The following is a 17,589-nucleotide window of genomic DNA, read 5'->3' as shown; positions in this document are numbered from 1 at the left end:
TAGGGATGAACGAGGTGTCGTGGTAGAAAGAACTTGTCCCGAAGGCCCTTTTGTCGATCAATTGGACACTTGTGACTAGTTATTCTATGAGGCGATTAATCCACGTAATGGCATGTAATCAAATTCCGCTCTTGCAAAATCTGTACCAGTACGCTCCGGTTGCACCAGCTGGTTCAACTGGATTAGAGCCGATGCGCAATAATTTGTTGCATTCGCGAACTTCTGCAGTTATAGCCCCGAAAGGTGTATAGTGCATTAGTTCTTAAGTTCGAGTTCTCGAGGTGATAGCCGGTTGCTCGGCAGTGGCGCTCGAACGAATCTCAATCTCCGAGGGAGAGAGATAGGTACGATTGGCACAGCGGAGGGATCGGGATCATGCTCGATTGACTCATAATTGACCTAGATGCTCGAAATCGTGCTGCAGGCATAGAATTTTCTCGCGAACAGAATTAACTTATCGATTAGAACACTGTGTATTTGACGCACCAAATACACCTGATGTACCAATAATAGGTACTTCGTCGTCGGTCACTGAATAGTGACATGAAGTATCTAATCTAATCGCAAATCATCATCTACATCCTCATCCTTCTCTTAGCGTTAGCATCATAGATCCGGATTATAGTTATTTATCCCGAGGGAATGGACCGGTTTTTAAGATCGTATTGATCACCGACCCGGATTACCCTGAATCTCGGCTTAATCTCAGGAGCCACCTGAGAGTCATCGCTCCGATTACAGGTCTAGGTTTTTCCAATTGAACGCTTATTCAATTAGACGGGGAGATTGTAACCGATTTGTGAGTCCATTTCACCGCAGATGCTCCGAAGTGCAACAAATTGGTGTGTCATCACATGCCCGGAGGCGCTGGAACTAGTCCAATCGAGTTACGGCGTTAGCTGCCTGCTAATTATCTACCCAACAGTGCAATAAATTGCCCAAAAATGCACTAAATGAGCCCGAGGGCGTTTAACTTAGTGACTGACTTACAAGGTATCATTTTACTCAGACACGAGGTCATAGAGACGGATGAACTTCCTTTTCGCCTCACACAATCCGAAAATCGATATGAGTATGATGTTTTACTTCTACCCATAACTTAGAAGAAGGGGAGCCCTGCGAATTGGCCGGAACTTCCCTGATTCGTGGCATTCAGTTCATGTTTGGACGTCAGATAACGAGGGAGGCAAGTAATAACGAGGAATGAGCTAGAATTAAAATAATAATGAGTTTTTACTCATATCAAATGCCGGAATTGAGGTCGCGAGAAATTAACAACAACATTGTTTTTATTAGGATAGAACCCGTAAAAACACAACAAAAAATAATAAATTTTTAACGGTTATTAGTTAATAACGAGGGCGGTATCTCAATTCTTGGCATTTCCGTGCTCTTCCTTGATCGAGTTCTCCGATTTGACTACTGGAGCCGTTTCTGACTTCTCGACTTTCTTGCCTTTCTTGGCGAATTTGAACTTCTTTCCGCCACGAGTGTGCTTCTGTTTCTTTGCCTTTGGCTCGTCGCGGTTTCCATTGCTGGAGGTAGCAGCGAGGGCTGGGCGCTTCAACGAAGGCTCGTCTTCCTCATCAGAATCTCCTGATCCATGGATCACATGCTCCGGTTTGACGCGGAAGCCACCTGCAGGTTGCGGACCGGTATGATCGAGGTATTTGGCCATATTGCTACTGAAGTCCTCATCAGCTACTGGAGCGGTCGAGGTAGCAACAACATCATTCTCTGAGGCCGTGACGACGGCAGAAGAAATTTTCTTCTGATATCGACGAGGGCACAAAGTCTGATGGTGTTGACGCTCTTCAATGGGCAGCGAGGCGGAACAGCTACGACAAACACGGTTGGCGGCCTTGCAGGTTGCTTCGGATCCGTCACATCCGGCTTTTCCGCAGATAAGACAGCGGTGCTCATTCAAGAGCTGCTGACGTCTCGAGGGGAGGTCCGGATAGACTTGGCACTTCGCCGCATCATGGTTCTGATGGCAAAAGAAGCATTTCACCGAGTTCTGAACAAAACTGAATTAGAAGGGATCTAAAATCACACAAACGTACGAGACGACGGTTCTCGAGAAGCTTGCGCTCCATATGCTCAGTATTCTTTTGAATCTGTGCGAGTTCCGAGGATCTTTCGAGCGCGTATATCTCTCCGAGGGCTTGCGAACGATGCTCTTCGGCGGGATCTTCAAGATCGAGGATCTGCTTGTAGCTGGCCTGTTTCTCTCGGATGTCCGCTACCAGAGTCTTCAGTGACCTGACTTCGTTGGCTTGCTCGAGGGCGGATACTTTGCGGGCGATGTAATCCCTCAACGAGTTGTACACGCGTGTGATCTTCAACGAGGTCTTCTCGAAATCTTCACGGTCGAACTTGCCCTGGTCAATGAGCTTCTGAACCAGACCGTTTCCTTGGCCCTGGCGTTTGGAGATGCGACGTTGGTCCTCCGCGATCGACGTGAGCTGTACCAGGAAGTTGTTCATGTTACTGGACAATCCCTGGAGAGCAGCAAACGGAGCGAGGTTCTCGATCATATTCGTCCAGACGTCGAGGGTGGGCAAACGATCGATGATGTCAGCCTTTTTGACGAGGGGGTCGAGGTCAGATTTCAAAGCCAACTTCTCCAGATCCTTCTTTGTCACGAAGTTGTTGAGCTGATCGGGGGTGACAGAAGTATCGACTAAAGTTTGAACCAATTCCAAGATATTCTTGAGCTTGTCGTCAATCGAGGGAATCTTTTCCAAATTCAGAAGAGCCTCGTTGGTTCGGATCTCGATTTCCGTCATCTCCTCTTCACCGTTTTCGACGAATTCGGACACTGGGCGAGGGCCCTGGTCGTTATTCTTCGATTCCTGGAAAAGGGGAATAGGACTTTCAAGTATTCCGTCGGGGTAAACAAAAAAGTTTAGAGGCCCTTGGATTACCTGCTGATTTGGCGGGATCGTTTCCTCTTTCGAGGGTGAATTTCCGGCAAATTTCGAGGTATCGTCACCGATGTCACTTTCGTGACCTGAGGACTCTGCTGAAAATAGAGCCAATTAGCCGCGATTCAGAGAGCTGAATTGCACTAACCGTAGTCAAGTTCTTCTTGTTCGAGTGCTTTTCCTTCCGCTGCGCGTTCAGCGCCTATCCCGAAGACAGACGGTTCAGGCGATGCTTCTAGAAAAGAAAACTAGTCACTCTCACTCAATGCCAACGATCAAATTACCTTTTGGGTCATCGAGGAGCTCATTTTCACGAGCCTTCGATATTTCCGGCAAGGGAATCTGAGAGATTGGCGGGAGATCGGCATCGAGGATGGCGTCATTGAGCACCGGCTTCATATCAAAACGCGATTTGCTAGTGGTCATAGTAAGTTGCTAAATCAATATAAAAATAATGATTAATTCACCGAGTCGTAAACGAAACAGATATCGAACTGGGTAAAAACCGAGTTACTGAATCACAAGCAATTACGAGAACACAACAAATTAGGCTTTATTTTGACAGAAAACAATGAAAAATGTCGCGATTCGTCGATGTTACGGGAAGCTCCATTTGAGTGACAAGATCGAATCGAGGGATCTCGACTGTAACTTGTGATGCAGCTGCAACATCGCTTTTTGGGCGATTTGACGGGTTTTACAGAATTCCGATAGGCCGTTCGAGTCCTGATGTGATAGCGAGGGTAGACATCCGCAGACTGATTCGTTTTCACGGATTAGTCTCATCGAGGATAATCTTGAAGTGGAGTAGCGAGGGCGGGGGGCGGTAACATCCACGTAATCAAAGATTGCGGAATGCAGCGCCGCCCACTGTTCTGAAGGACCCGTGCTTCGAAAAGGACGTACACCAAGAGCCTCCGGAGTCTTATGGAGAAAGAATTCTCCATTCAACTCGAAAGCCCGAACAGCATGTTCGCGCTGAGACTCTACTTCAACCAGAATCCACGTTGACCACACTCGGGAGTGTGACACGAATTGATACGCTCGGACTACGACTTCAATCATCGCGGGGGCTGTAGAAATCTGAAACTAGAGGCATCATTAGATAAAATTGTCTGCTTTTCTGGCTAACCGTCGACTCCTCGAGGCGTCTGAATTCATAATTACGTGGGCCATATGACTCTCCAGCTCGAAAGCGAGTGAAATTGGGTTCCGAGATATCCATGAAACTGACACTTTTCTGAATCGGCTTCGCAGAGCGAGGGATTTCAGCGAGGGAACGATATACTGGAAAAATCAAGGTTTATCGCTGGAATTTGATCAATTTGGATACTCTGACGAGGGTCCGCATCTTTCCAATCCGAGGGATTCTGCTTGATGTCCATTCGCTCGTTACGATTCACTCAGAATAGGCCTTTTGCTGTAATAAAAATTAGCCGCAAAAACGTCCCGTTATGTAAAGCGAACAGAACAAAGATATGAACGTAAAAAATCACGCTAGGGATCAATGAACACATAAAGGGGCATTTTCGGGGGAACTTTTATCACACCAAAAAACAATTTATCAAATGATTTGTGACTTCTTTACACGAATTTCCGAGGAAATTCGTTCCGGCGATGACGAAACGCTATTTAGCATCGGCAGTTGCTTCTGAAAAACTTTCATAACAACGGAAAGAAATCACGGGGGGCGTTACCATCTTCTCTTCATTACTTCACGAAAGAGTTCCGGTCCAACGGAGTTTTCGGGGAGTAAAATTCAATAAAACATAGCATCGAGGTGAGAAAATACGATAATTTGAACGAGGAACCTGAAACACAACCGGTATAAATGAGTCTTGCTCATGTTAAAAACGACTACACCGGAAGTGCGCAATAGGTAACACGCGAAGTGCGTCAGCTGCCTGCTGGCTCGTATAAAGTTACTTTAAAAGTATGCGTACTTCAAAAAACTATCAAATTTCGTACTTCTGGCCTCATGGTTATCTTTCTTGAACGAAGTGCCTATATTCTTCCTAAAATCAATAATCGATGGTGCTAAAAACGTACAAGTAGTTAGTAGAACGATCGAGGGAATCCGATAAACGGGCCCTTAGAGATTCCAGGTCGAAAAAGCTCTTCTCAGAGTCGACATCTCGGACAGAGTCTCAGCGCGGGTCGGTTCCGAGGGCCAATAGGTACGGATACGAGTAGTCGAAGGCAGCTCAAAGAGGTGCGGCTCGATTTTAATATCCTCCATATTTTTCCCTGCTCGAAGTCCATCGGCAATTACAGCTGCGAATGCGAGGGCTTGACACTCTGGCGGATCCGAGTGATCGTACAGAGGGTCATCGTACCACGGATCACAGTTGCAACGCGGATGTTGGACTGGAACCGAATTCCGATGCCAAGTCGCGAATTCGACCTTCACGAAAAATCCATCCTAAAATACAGAACCATGGGTGAGTCTAACGGAAATTTCTCACGTGAGAATGTGGTTCGGCGGGGCACTCTGGGGGAGGTCGAGGAGGATGTTCGTGATAGAACACGAATTTATCATCGATCCACTGATACCACTTAATTGCGTCTTCCGTAATGGAATCGAAGTTAAGCGGATCATAATCAACCCGAACCGAGAGATACGGAACTCCGTGCGACTTTATCGAATTCAAGGTGAACCCGATCGCAGGAAAGCCAAAGTCCACACCGTTTGACCCAGTCATATTCTGAAGGCAACTGAAATTTACACTTCCTGTAACTAATCAATGACAAAATAGCTCTGAATAGCGACAATTCACTTGAATAATGGCTAGAGATCACATAACGTCAACGATTTATTACGAGGTAGCATAAAGGTGACTTAGTTATAGTCTAAGAGAGACTCTAGAGGCGACGTTCCCAGACTGAAGCGAGGGTGGGGCGTCCTTCACTACGATTTCATTATCATTCGAAGCTTCGATTGACTCATTCGATTGTTCTCGGAATTCTAAATGGGGCTATCATTATCATCATATCAATCACAATAAGGGCTGGTGGAAACCAGATAAATTTGAATGCGGAACAAATTGACCGTAGACTGGTTCGAGGAACGAGTTTATTGAAAACTTATTAAGCACATCAAAAACAAAAACTGTGAGATTAGACGACGTGATTAGGCCGATTGTAGACGTCGTTGAACGCGTGAAGAAGATAATGTCCAGCGAGAGAAAGTCACTTGGATTCGAGGTCAACAGAGATTCAGATGAGCTAACAACGAGGGGAAGTAACAGAAATTTAGTCAACAAGGGGGATTCAGTTGGCTTGGCCTACTGGGAAGTAATCGATTTCTTCAAGATAACCTGAGAATTCGAGGTTCCCGAAGGCGTTGTCATCCGAATCATCTTTCTCATCATCGGACGAAGACGGCGGGTTATCTGAATCAGATTCTCCGGCATCCGAGTCGTCAGAAGAGTCAGACGAATCCGAGGATTCACTACAATGTTCAGACGCAAATTTGCTGATACAACGATCCACGAGGTGGCTGTCCAAACGTCCCTTGCGAACGTCTCCGAGGACTTTCTCAAATAATCTTGCGATTCTCTGAAACATTTTGGTGATGCTGGGATATCTAAATCAGCTTATGGTACCGTGCAGGCCAAAAAGTGTTTTCGCTGTTTGCGAAGGTCCTTCTCGAATTGCGTGATTCCATGATAAGGGTCACCGAGGCGTGGAGGTGCGAGCTTACAGACTGTCGGGTCAACATCATTGCTGAACTTGCTGCGGAACATCTCGTACATTCTATCGAATTTCGGAGTCATGTTTCGGAGCGTGTCGGCAAAGTAATGAAACGAATGCATCAATGCATTCTGACCGGACACCAGAAGGTCGAACTCAATACGCGTCAGAAGCTGATCTAAAACACCATCATCTGCAATTTCTTTCTAGGTGTTCGGTTAGTCTTACCCTCCGAAGGCTCCGAGGGGTTTCTATTGCCCGAAGGCGGACGAGATCCCTTTCCCGACATCGTAGATCGCGAGTGATAGCTGAAGCATAATAAATATGACTCAACTGACTCTGGGAGATACGAGTACGAGAAAAATCACGGAGGCAGATAAGAGAAAACTAAATGCGAATTCCTAGAAAAGAAAAAACTTGCGAAATGCAAAGCGCCGAGGTTCGAGATGACGAGAGATAGTTAACGACATCAGTTGAAGGAGTCACCTTCTCAGACATCACTGACTAGAGCTCTACGCGAGAAGTTTCGCCGCAACACGATACTAAACCATCTCAAAGCTCAACGAAAGCTAACTTCATATCGATCGGAACCGATACTAGGGAAGCTAACAACAAGAGGCTTCGGAATCATGACAGATTCCGTGATGTAGTTTGTCTGGGATATAGTGTAATTATTAGCTGGAATACGGTCTCTCTTAAACGTCTATCATTCTCATCGAGTTTAAGTATGACTCGGGGAGTGACTATCCGTGTAGATCGTGGTGGAGTCGAGGTATCGCTAGCCTAATAAGGCCCTCCGCTTGCCAGGCGGCCGGCCCGTTAATCTAACGATCCGCTTAAGAGTCGCTGCACCGAGGAGTACACAGATAGCCTATCGCCGAATCACACAGAAACGAAACGAAGACTTGAATGACAGAGAGGATCCGTAGTCCAAAAACGACTACTAATAACTACTGAGGGATTCGAGGGTGAGCGGCCGGAATTATACTTGAAAGGGTAGATTACGAATCACTATTCGAAATAGCCACTCTCATCCACACACGAGGAAAACTACATACCAAACTGCTCGATCGAAGATTCGATGGAGGCGAGTGATACGAGTTTCAGTCGGCGTTTCGCACCACAAATCTAGATCGACCCGAGGGTGGAGTAGATTTGAGGCACCAAACTAATGAAATGAAACATCAAATGCGCTGCATACAACCACCAAATCCGATGCACAAGGCACCAAATATGATGTCTAGCTACGCTAACTGCTCTGAAAGGATCAGAGCAACTTCGATACTCATCTCCTCTGACTGTCCTACTAGCATAACTCCGGCGGCTCGCTCTTATCCGCCTACACCGCAGACTAGTACACCACTTAGTTTATGCTCTTTCTCTCATCCAGATGTGATTCACGAGTGGAATTCAAGACTGGAAGTATTTTCGACAACGATTGTAAACAATCTTCAGATTTCGGAAGAGAATTCTCAGTCACTATTGTGTCTAAACGACACAAAAGCCACGCGACGTGACGAGGAATACTCTGCGAAAAACGGTCTAGAATACCCCAAATCCCAAACGGGACAGCGGATTTCAAACGAAATTAACGCTTCAAGAATTCCGTTGCAATTAGGGGAAACCTTCTACGTTCCGCTCACGAAGAGGGGAGGTATACTAATTTGCCCGAACTACACTCGGTACTCCTCATCTTTCATAAGATACTCAGAGTTCCGCGTTAAGAATGATAGAATATCTAGGATCTGGAGCCGAAACTCTGGTTCCATACATCATCTACGTTTCCTTAGCAAAAATTATCCGATAGCACTAGATCTGGTTATAAAACTATCATAGTCAATGGCATCGTGGAGCAGTGAATTATAGAATTCACGCTCCGGGGGGCCAGAGGATCCGAATGCATCCTCGATCCGAAGATCCTCGCCCGATAAGCGAGGAGACACTCACGCTGATTGAAAAGAATTGATCGGACGCCATCGATTCTCTGGTCCGAATAGGAGCTCTCAAGGACTTCTCCGAAGAGATTCCGAGTGCTCCAATCGGCATCAGAAAATCTGAGGCGACGGAGAATTCCGCAATCAGCTATCACTTCCGCAAACGGGCAAGCCCGTGTTAAAACACAGCAAAAAGTGAGAGCGTCTTTCACTAAACGAGGGAGGGTTCCGGAGTGAAAAATGCACCAGATCGCCTATGGTCGTTTCTCAACCAGACTCGTACTAGAATCCTCTCCGAAACATAATCAATACGCTCCGGGGGGCCAGAGGATGCTCCATAGGGAGTGTCCTCCTCAGATACTTGAGCCAGAATCGGTAAACGAAAGATATCGTCTCAAACCAATACGGCCGACTACTCCATTAGTCTTCAGGACGATCCGCAAGCGCGAGTCTTGCGACCTGCTGCGAGGGGAGTGACCTTACGACCCGAAATAACCGGTTTGACTATTTCAGCTCGTATTTACATACTACTGAATATGTCGGTCGCTGAGGCCTTTCGAATACAGCACCTCAACTAAGTCTTCTGGTAGATAGGTCAGTTTTCGAACTAACGATGATGGATTCGGTTGAAAATCAAAACGCATGTATCCGAGGAAGGATGCTCAAAAGAGCTTCCGCTCGATACGAAATTCAGCCGATTCGATCAGATCAGAACGAACTGGAACCCACTTAATGCTTAGCTCTCCGAATTACAATTGATACGGGTGCGGTCCCTCGCGGTGCTTCGATCTCATCCATACTAGTACGGAGAGAATAGAAGAACGGAAAGAGAGCGCAGCGTTATCACGAAACGGATGACTCGCTAGCACTAAGCATTTCTCGTAGAGGAGATTCGTTCGGCTCTGACCGGCAAATCCAGGCGCTTAAAGAAAGCGGCTGTCGGACAGCGGGGCAAAGGCGAGGATTCATCACCCCAAGAGAATATATCTATTCCCAGAAGACACGTGTGAAATTACTCAGTTTTTCTGCGATAGTAGCGACTCACTTAGTTAAAGAGATAAGACCAATCAATGAAGATTATTGACCCATCGTCCATATCCGGTCAGTAAACAAAGGGTACCGACTGCTCGATCGCCCTCGAATCTACTCACTATGAAACGCATGCGTTCAAAGTTTTTGATTTTAGGCATCAGTCTTAACCCTCCAGAATCCTGATACGGAGCTGGGGGACGATCAACAATCGATCGACTGTAATCCACTCTTTATCAGAGGGAGTCTGAAAGCGAGGGACGGGTTCGAGGATACCACTAGTAGACTTAAGAGGTGTGTTAGCGAGGTGACGGGGATTCGAAAGACCCGAAATAAATCGGGGGAGATCAAATCGCCGAGGCTCGCATTAACGCCATCGCAATCAACTAGAACCGCTTGTGTCTCGAGGAACCGATTAGGAAATATCGCTTATTCCCGCTCGGGCTCTAAGATTAGCAGTAAAAGGTCGCCTCAAACGTATCGCTACGCTATCTACTACGACTTATGAAATTCTGAGCCTTGAGTTGCCCCTCATATAGCAGGTTTTGCTTCGCTCACTCTCAAACGACTGCCGAATCATCCGAGGACGATAAGGCGAGAGGAGCTAGGCCGAACCTTAAATGAACATCTCATGGAGACTCGTTAACTCGAGGAGGCGGAGTACGAGACAGGTATGCACCTGCGCCGTGTCGCAAACAGTCGAGGGGTACTGTAGTCAAATGTATGTCGGAATCCCAAAGGGAGACGGAGATACACTGGGGTTACAGTTCCTAATCGATACAAAGATGGAGCACCTGAGGCCAACAGCGACTCCAACACATGGCAGTATGCGGTCTCTTGCCTGGCATCCCTGATACCGATCACTAACGAGTATGCATGAGCATCAAAACTATACTCGGAAGCAACACAAGCTTCACACCAGGGGGCTCGCCTGCTCTGCAACAGAATCAGTACTATTCAACAAATCAGAACGATTTCCGATTAGAATAGAAAAGTACCGAAACTAGCATCAGCCGACCCGAGGTCTGGAGGACAATATCGATGTCGGGGATATCCTTCGCCTCACGAACGGGATCGCATGCAGTAAAAACTGCTGATCGCGCAATCAGAGGACTGGCAATCGATACTACTCGAGCTCCGGAGAGGGCAAGCAGATCGATAAACCAACAAAGGAGTCGCCGAATATCAACACCATGCTCGAAACCAGGGACCCCCAGTTTTCGTTTACATTCTCCTTCCGCTCAAGCTCTCAAAATCTAAACCACGGAGCTACCTTTCGGCGGCCCCGCAGGAGCTTCTGATTGCTTTAAACTTCCGGAGAATGTCTTGAATCCAAAGCATCGATTGCAGATTATCGATACGGAAGCGAATTATTGATCGCCGGTCCTATCGGAACTCTCGAGGGCTTCGAATTAATCCGAATCCCGAGAATGTTCGGACGAGGAGGGGACAAATCAATAAAGCTTACGTATGTAACCTCCAAGTGACACAATGAACCCGCAAAGAGGCTCCCTCCGATCCAGCAAGCTGGCATGAAGGGACCTTGACTCTTAATTGTTATTATCTAAAGCGGCTGGTAAGCGAGGAAGACACTCACGCTGATTGAAGAGAACTGATCGGACGCCTACTATGATTCTCCGGTCCGAATAGAAGCTCTCAAGGACTTCTCCGAAGAGATTCCGAGAGCTCCAATCGGCATCAGAAAACCTGAGGCGTCGGAGAATTCCCAAATCAACTATCACTTCCGCAAACGGGCAAGCCCGTGTTAAAACACAGCAAGAAGTGAGAGCGTCTTTCGCCAACGAGGCACTAAAGAACAAACAAAAAAGAAGCCAAGTTGCTTCTGCCCGAAGGAAGAAGCGACACAAGAGAAAAAACACAAGAATCCAGCACGAGCGTCATCAAACACGACCATCCACGATACTTCACCTCAATTTCTACCATTTCTGGCTCGGTCGGGGCTTCGAACACATTCGAAAATGCTTCGAAGACGCGAGGAATTCCAGATCCGGTGAGAAACACGAGGGAAGTGGAGCCAAACGACGACATCCGAAGTGAGCGATGCACGAGAATCCATCCACGAGACTTCTGATCGCTCTCCACCCGTTCTGATTCGCCCGGGATATTCGAAGAGGTTCGAAAACGTTTCGAAACCGCGGGGGAATTCAGAAGCCGGCGAAAAAACGAGGGAAGTTGACGAAATGACGAAGACTGAAGCACGCGAAGCACGAGGGAGCCATCCAACACCAATGACAGCTTCTCATGTGTGCGAAGCTTGACGTAGACATCCGAAGGAATTTTTTGAACAATTTTTGCCTCGCCCGACTCGTTCGGGTATTGGAGACATTCGAAAATGTGTCCGCTACGCGAGAGAGTTCGGGGTCTGGCAAAAATATCACAAAAAATCAACTCACAGACAGAAAACGAAGCATTCGCAACACGAGGGAGCCATCCGAAACCATCAGCGAGACTTCTGATCGATTTCCACCGGTGTTCCGACCGTTCGGGATTTTCGAAATATTACGAAATATTTCGAAATCCGGAAAAGGGTGGGAATCCCGGCGAAAAACCGAGGGAAGTTGATCCAAACATCAGCAAACGAGGCGTCCGAACACGAGAAAGCCACAGCAAGCGATCCATTGAACTTCTGATCGATTCTCGCCGGTGTCCGATTTTTTCGGGATTTTCGAAATGTTTCGAAAAATTTCGAAACATTCGAAATCCGGAAAAAATGAGGGATAACGGGTCGAAACGAGGGAAGTGGAACGAAAAAGCAGCAAACAGGTGAAGGAAGCCCGAACCATCCGTTGAAATCGACGCGAGGGGGTTCCGATCGAATTCCAGCCAAATTTCAGCAAAAATCGCGGTGATGCAGCTCGAGGAGTCGAAATCCATGACGAGGGGTGGTGAATTCGAGGGTAATTGGGCGATTTCGCGTTGAAATGCGCGGAAAGACCGAAAAATCTCGATTTTCCCGAGGGAAAAGAGTTTTTTCAGCCAATCGGCGGAAATCTTGGCGAAAATTGCCGAATTTCTCGAGTATCTGACCGATTTCAGGCCTTTCTCGAATAATTCCGTCGGGAATTCGCGAAAAAATCACGAAACGCGAGGGAGAAACGAGAAAAAACGATGAAAAACGCCCGGAAATTCGCGCAAAAAGTGGGAAGGCCTAAAGCCGCAACGCGGCGCAGCGCTTCGCACTAGAGCGAACTTGCTTCCAAATTTAAAGGTGGGGCCAAAATTGGCGCCAAATTCAAAAAAGGAAAGCAAAATTTCGGGGAGAAAAACATCGAAAAACCCGAAAATGAAGTTTGCGAAGAAGTTTTTCGCCGTTCACGTTAATTTTCCGAGGGAAAACAAGTGAAAACTGTACATTAAAATCGAAAAATATCGATTTTATCGGACAAAAAAATGGGCAAACCGACTGATTCGTCCGGTCGAGGGGAAAAATCGATAATCTCGAAATTTTCCGCCCGAGCGGATACAACCTGGTCTAGATGCACCAAATGTGGCCACCCCTTCTGTCTCCAGAAGGCCGCCGGTAATGTGCCGAGTGGGGTGGGAACATGGGCCCAAAATAGACTTCCGTTTTAGGTGGTTCAGAGGTAAAAGGAAGTGTCCCGCTGTACAGTTAACACGTGTATTAAATAACCGATTTATTCAGGGGAAAAGCATGACCCGCGAGGGACTGCATTAAAAACCTGATCGATTATTTCCTTTCGGAAATTACATGAAAAGGGAGAAAAAAGGAGTAAGCGAGGTATTCGAGGAGTCGCTCTGGGGATTCCTAGCTTGTTAACGCGTAGGGGTGTCCAGAGAGACGCCGGCGAGGCTCACGAACAACTTCTACAACAAACAACAAAAGAGAGAATTGTTAGAAGAACAAAACTAAAAACAAGACTAATTTAATTAATGGCTTTAGGCCAGGTGAGGGTGTCGGTCGATTACGGTCACAGTCGTTGATGGATGTGCGGCGCGGCGAGACCCGACGAGGAAACAGCGTGCGCCTTTGACTGAAGAGACGCAGACACGACGATGGCGGCGATTTAAATAAAGTGGAATATTACTTCCGCCTGAAATGTGGTTAAAGGAACAGGGAAGAAGGGAGATAATTAAATGAAAGTAAAATACGTAATAAATATAAACTAAATTAGAATAATTTAGTAATATAAATTACATTTTAGTTTGGAGTGTGGCAGGGACCTGATTCGGGGACCAGGGGACTGACAACAGTTGTCACTACGGTTTTCTTCTCTAGAAACAGCAATGCAAATTTTAAATTTAAAATTTTTTACTGTTTCAAAACTCTCCCTTATTTTCCCCATAGTTTGTGTACAGTGCTCATGCATTCTGTTTTAGTTCCTCTATAACCAAAAAAACTTTTTTGGTAATGTGACATGCCTGGAAATTGGCTGAAATTTTATAGTGTTGTACAGGACAAGACGGAAAAAAAATTGTTGGATGAGTGGAGCTATTTATGTAGGATGACACCACAATTTTGTGTCACATTTTTTCGTTTTTGAGTCAGTTTTTGAATGAAAATTTTTGAAACAGTAAAAAAACTAGCTTAAAACAGTTTGAACTAATTTAAATTAGCCTGAAAATGCATAGTAAGACCTAAAACCAGTGAATTGAATTTTTTACTGTTTCAAAAAACGGGAATTCTTTCAAAATTATTGTAAAACTGTAAAAAGGAGAAAACTAGCTTAAAACCGCTTGAACCAACCTGAAAACTACCTCAACTAACCTATATTTGCTTTGAATTACTTTAAAACCCATTTTTACTGTTTCAAATTTATTTTTGAAACAGTAAAAACTTGGAAAATTGCTAGAAACAGCATAAAAAGCAGCTCAACCGACCTAAATTTGTCTGAGAACGCTAAATCTCGCGAAATTGATAAATTTTTTGGTTTTTTACTGTTTCAGAATCATCTTGAAACAGTAAAATTGAAGAATTCCTTGAAAACTAGCCTAACTAACTAAAACTTAGCACAGTACGAATGAAACGTTCGAAATAATTTTTTACAGTTACAGAGCATTTTTTGAAACAGTAAAAACAGGAAAAACTGCAAAAATCCTGAAATTGTTAGAAACAGCCAAAAAAAATCTGAAATTAGCTCGTAACCAATCCTGTCAGCCTGAAAAGTACCGTAACCTAGCTTAATTTGCCTAAGAATGTTTAAAATTCCTAAAATTGTGAATTTCTTGTTTTTTTACTGTTTCAAAACTGTTTTGGAACAGTCTACACTAAAAAGTTTGCCTAAAAATGACCAAACCCCTAAAACCATTTTTTACTGTTTCAAAAATTTCCATATTCCCCAACACATGACTCACCCATCTCTCTGCGTCTCTCACTCTCTCACTTCCCCCCTAAAAAGAAGTAAAAGACCATCGGAAGAGCACAAACAATATGATTTTTTTGTCTTTTTCTCTCGCCACCCTCTCGATTCCCCGTACTCTCTCGCCTCGCACTCTTTTTCTTTCGTTTCGGGTATACAACAGTTTAGTGTATGGTCATACCACACACTTTTGTTTTCCATTTCTCAACTTTTTCTTCTTTTGTTATGTTATAGAAAAAATTCTGGTTTAGAGAGGGTCACTCTGAAACTGCTGAAAATTGGAAAATGCTTTGAAACAGTGAAAAAAAAATTTCAAAATTTTTTTCAAAACTTTTTTCAAATTCGCGCGTTTTCTTATTTACTATTTCCAAATTCTTTCATATCGTATATCTATTTATACCGTTTTAATGCCAATGTTGAAATCATCCAAAAAAAAGAAAAGAGAGACGCAGACAGTTAGACACTCTAGCTTCTCTGCCTCTCTCTCTCTCTCTCTAACTTTTTCACCTGCTATCTTTAAACGTTTGTATCTCAAAAACCACGTTAGCTATCAAAAAGTTATCAACTACAAAAATGATCTACATCAAATTTTCTACATTTTTCTAATTGACACCTTTTTTCTAGCTTCGCCCCTTTTTGAGATATACGCCTTTCAACTTCAAAAAATGGGTAAAATAGGTCAAAGCTAAGTGATTCTGCGTCTCTCCCCCTCTCATTTTCCAATTTCTTTCTAATGGCTAATAATAACATTTGAAACTAACGCCGCCCTCTCTAAAGAACACCTTTGTGTCTGCGTCTCTTATGATCTACCACTCTTTCTTGTCGTTTCCTTGAATGGGGGGCACGACCTCACCTCACCTATTGGGGGAAGGGGGGACAAATGAATTTCTGTTCTTTTCACACTGTTAGAGGTGTCGGAATTTATTGTTCCAGGAGTTTTTGGACTTTTTGCCAGTTTTACTGTTTCAAAATAATTCTGAAACAGCAAAAACATAAAATTTGCATTCTGGCAATATTTTAATTTTTTACTGTTTCAATAAATTCTGAATTTGTTTTTGTAACATTATTTCTGGATTAAGGCATTTTTAAACAAATTTTTGTTATTTAAAATAGTTTTAAACTGTTCCTGACAATTTTAGGATGTTTAGCTATTTTTTAAATTTTACCAGTTTCAAAAATAGTTTTGAAACAGTAAAAAAAAGGAATTTTTTTTCTTTGGATTTTTGGCTCTTTTAGCCATTTTTAGGTTATTTGAGGTAGTAGGTAGTTTTTAAGCTTTTTCAAACTGTTTTAAGCACATTTTAAAGCAATTTTCCAACATTTTTACTGTTTCGAAAAAAATTGAATTTTTTTTGAAACAGTAACAATTTAACACATTTTTAGGCGAATTTAGGTTATTCAAGGTGTTTTAAGACTGTTCGAGACAATTTTCGGATTTTTAGCAATTTTCCAAGTTTTTACTGTTTCAATAAAAAATTGTTTTAGATTTTTTGTCTTCTTTTAGGCATTATTAGGCAAATTTAGGTTAGTTTACTGTTTGAAGTCTTTTAAAGCACATTTTAAAGCAATTTTCTAAATTTATACTGTTTCAAAATTTTCTTCAGCCTAATTATCTTCCCACTAAACGTTTTATACATTTTTTGTCACATTTCGCCCGATTTTTTTCTCTCTCTCTCTTCCTGCGTCTCCAATCTCTTTTTCTCTTTTTTGTACTATTAGTAGTAGTAGCAGCCTGTCGCGCTGTTACTAATACCAGTATGCTATGCTACATTCTTGTTTTGGTTGGCAGTGAGTGAATGACAATGAATTTGGAAAAAGTTACTGTTTCACAAAAGTTTGATGAAGTTTCGCTAGAATTGTGTTGGTATTTGTAAACATATTTACTGTTTCATTTATAAAATTCAATTTTTTGGTTTTCTCACTGTTTCAAAATTTCTATACCTGAATTTTCTATTGCTGAAAAACCAGTGTCTTGTCTCTATTTGGTCATTCACAATTTTTTACAGTTTCAACATTTTTTTGCTAAATTTATAATACTCCAATTTTTTCACGATTGCACTGTTTGATGAAATTTTGAAACTCCATTTTTTGGTAGTTTTTCGTTTTTTTTTACTGTTTCAGAATTTCGATTTTTAAATTTCTATAGCTAAATATCCAGTATTTCGTCTATGCTAAAAATCCACAATTTTTTCTTTTTCTTAGTTGACACCTTTTTTCTAGCTCCGCCCCTTATTGAGATACAGCGCTATGAAGTTGGAGACGCAGAGAAGCTAGAGTGTCTCGTTGTCTGCGTCTCTCTTTGTCTGCGTCTCTCTTTGTTGAAAATTTCTTTCTAGCTCCGCCCCTTTTTGAGATAAACTTACTGTTTCACACTTTTATGTGACTTTTTTTCAATTTTTTTTTAAAGTAAGCTAATGTATTTTTAAGTTCAGTTTCATAAGCTTATCAGCTGATGAACCACCCCTTTTTTTCTCTTTTTCTCTGTCACTCTCCTCAATTTCCGCCTCTTTCACCTTCCACCTAATTGATCATCACTCCCTAGAAATGGCCATGAGAAAAACGAAAAAAAGGAAAAAAAAGAGAACCAGGGCGTCAGAAAACGGGAGAAAAAAGTATGTCAAACTTTTATCCGGTGTGGTCGTTTCTCTCTCAGGGGACGTTATCACT

The 17,589-nt window shown here is 43.7% G+C and overlaps 2 protein-coding genes across 2 annotated transcripts; both read right to left on the bottom strand.

Annotated features, from left to right (window-relative positions):
* Positions 1-3,524: 3,524 nt before the first annotated feature.
* GCK72_015973 (uncharacterized protein) lies at positions 3,525-4,312 on the bottom strand (the record flags this gene model as incomplete). The annotated part of the gene is made up of 3 exons (XM_003091076.2): positions 3,525-4,010; positions 4,060-4,214; positions 4,267-4,312. The coding sequence occupies 3 exons, from the start codon at positions 4,310-4,312 to the stop codon at positions 3,525-3,527; spliced, it is 687 nt and encodes a 228-aa protein (XP_003091124.2).
* A 707-nt stretch (positions 4,313-5,019) lies between these two features.
* On the bottom strand, positions 5,020-11,632 carry GCK72_015972 (uncharacterized protein; the record flags this gene model as incomplete). The annotated part of the gene is made up of 7 exons (XM_053731241.1): positions 5,020-5,349; positions 5,393-5,658; positions 6,245-6,485; positions 6,533-6,798; positions 6,849-6,928; positions 10,263-10,519; positions 11,513-11,632. 7 exons carry the CDS (start codon positions 11,630-11,632, stop codon positions 5,020-5,022), a joined length of 1,560 nt encoding a protein of 519 aa, XP_053586013.1.
* Positions 11,633-17,589: the final 5,957 nt, after the last annotated feature.

The sequence above is a fragment of the Caenorhabditis remanei genome, chromosome IV (genome assembly GCF_010183535.1).
Source record: "Caenorhabditis remanei strain PX506 chromosome IV, whole genome shotgun sequence".
NCBI classification, from domain to species: domain Eukaryota; kingdom Metazoa; phylum Nematoda; class Chromadorea; order Rhabditida; family Rhabditidae; genus Caenorhabditis; species Caenorhabditis remanei.
Note: the sequence above shows the minus strand (reverse complement) of the source record. Positions and strands in the feature narration are given on the sequence as shown.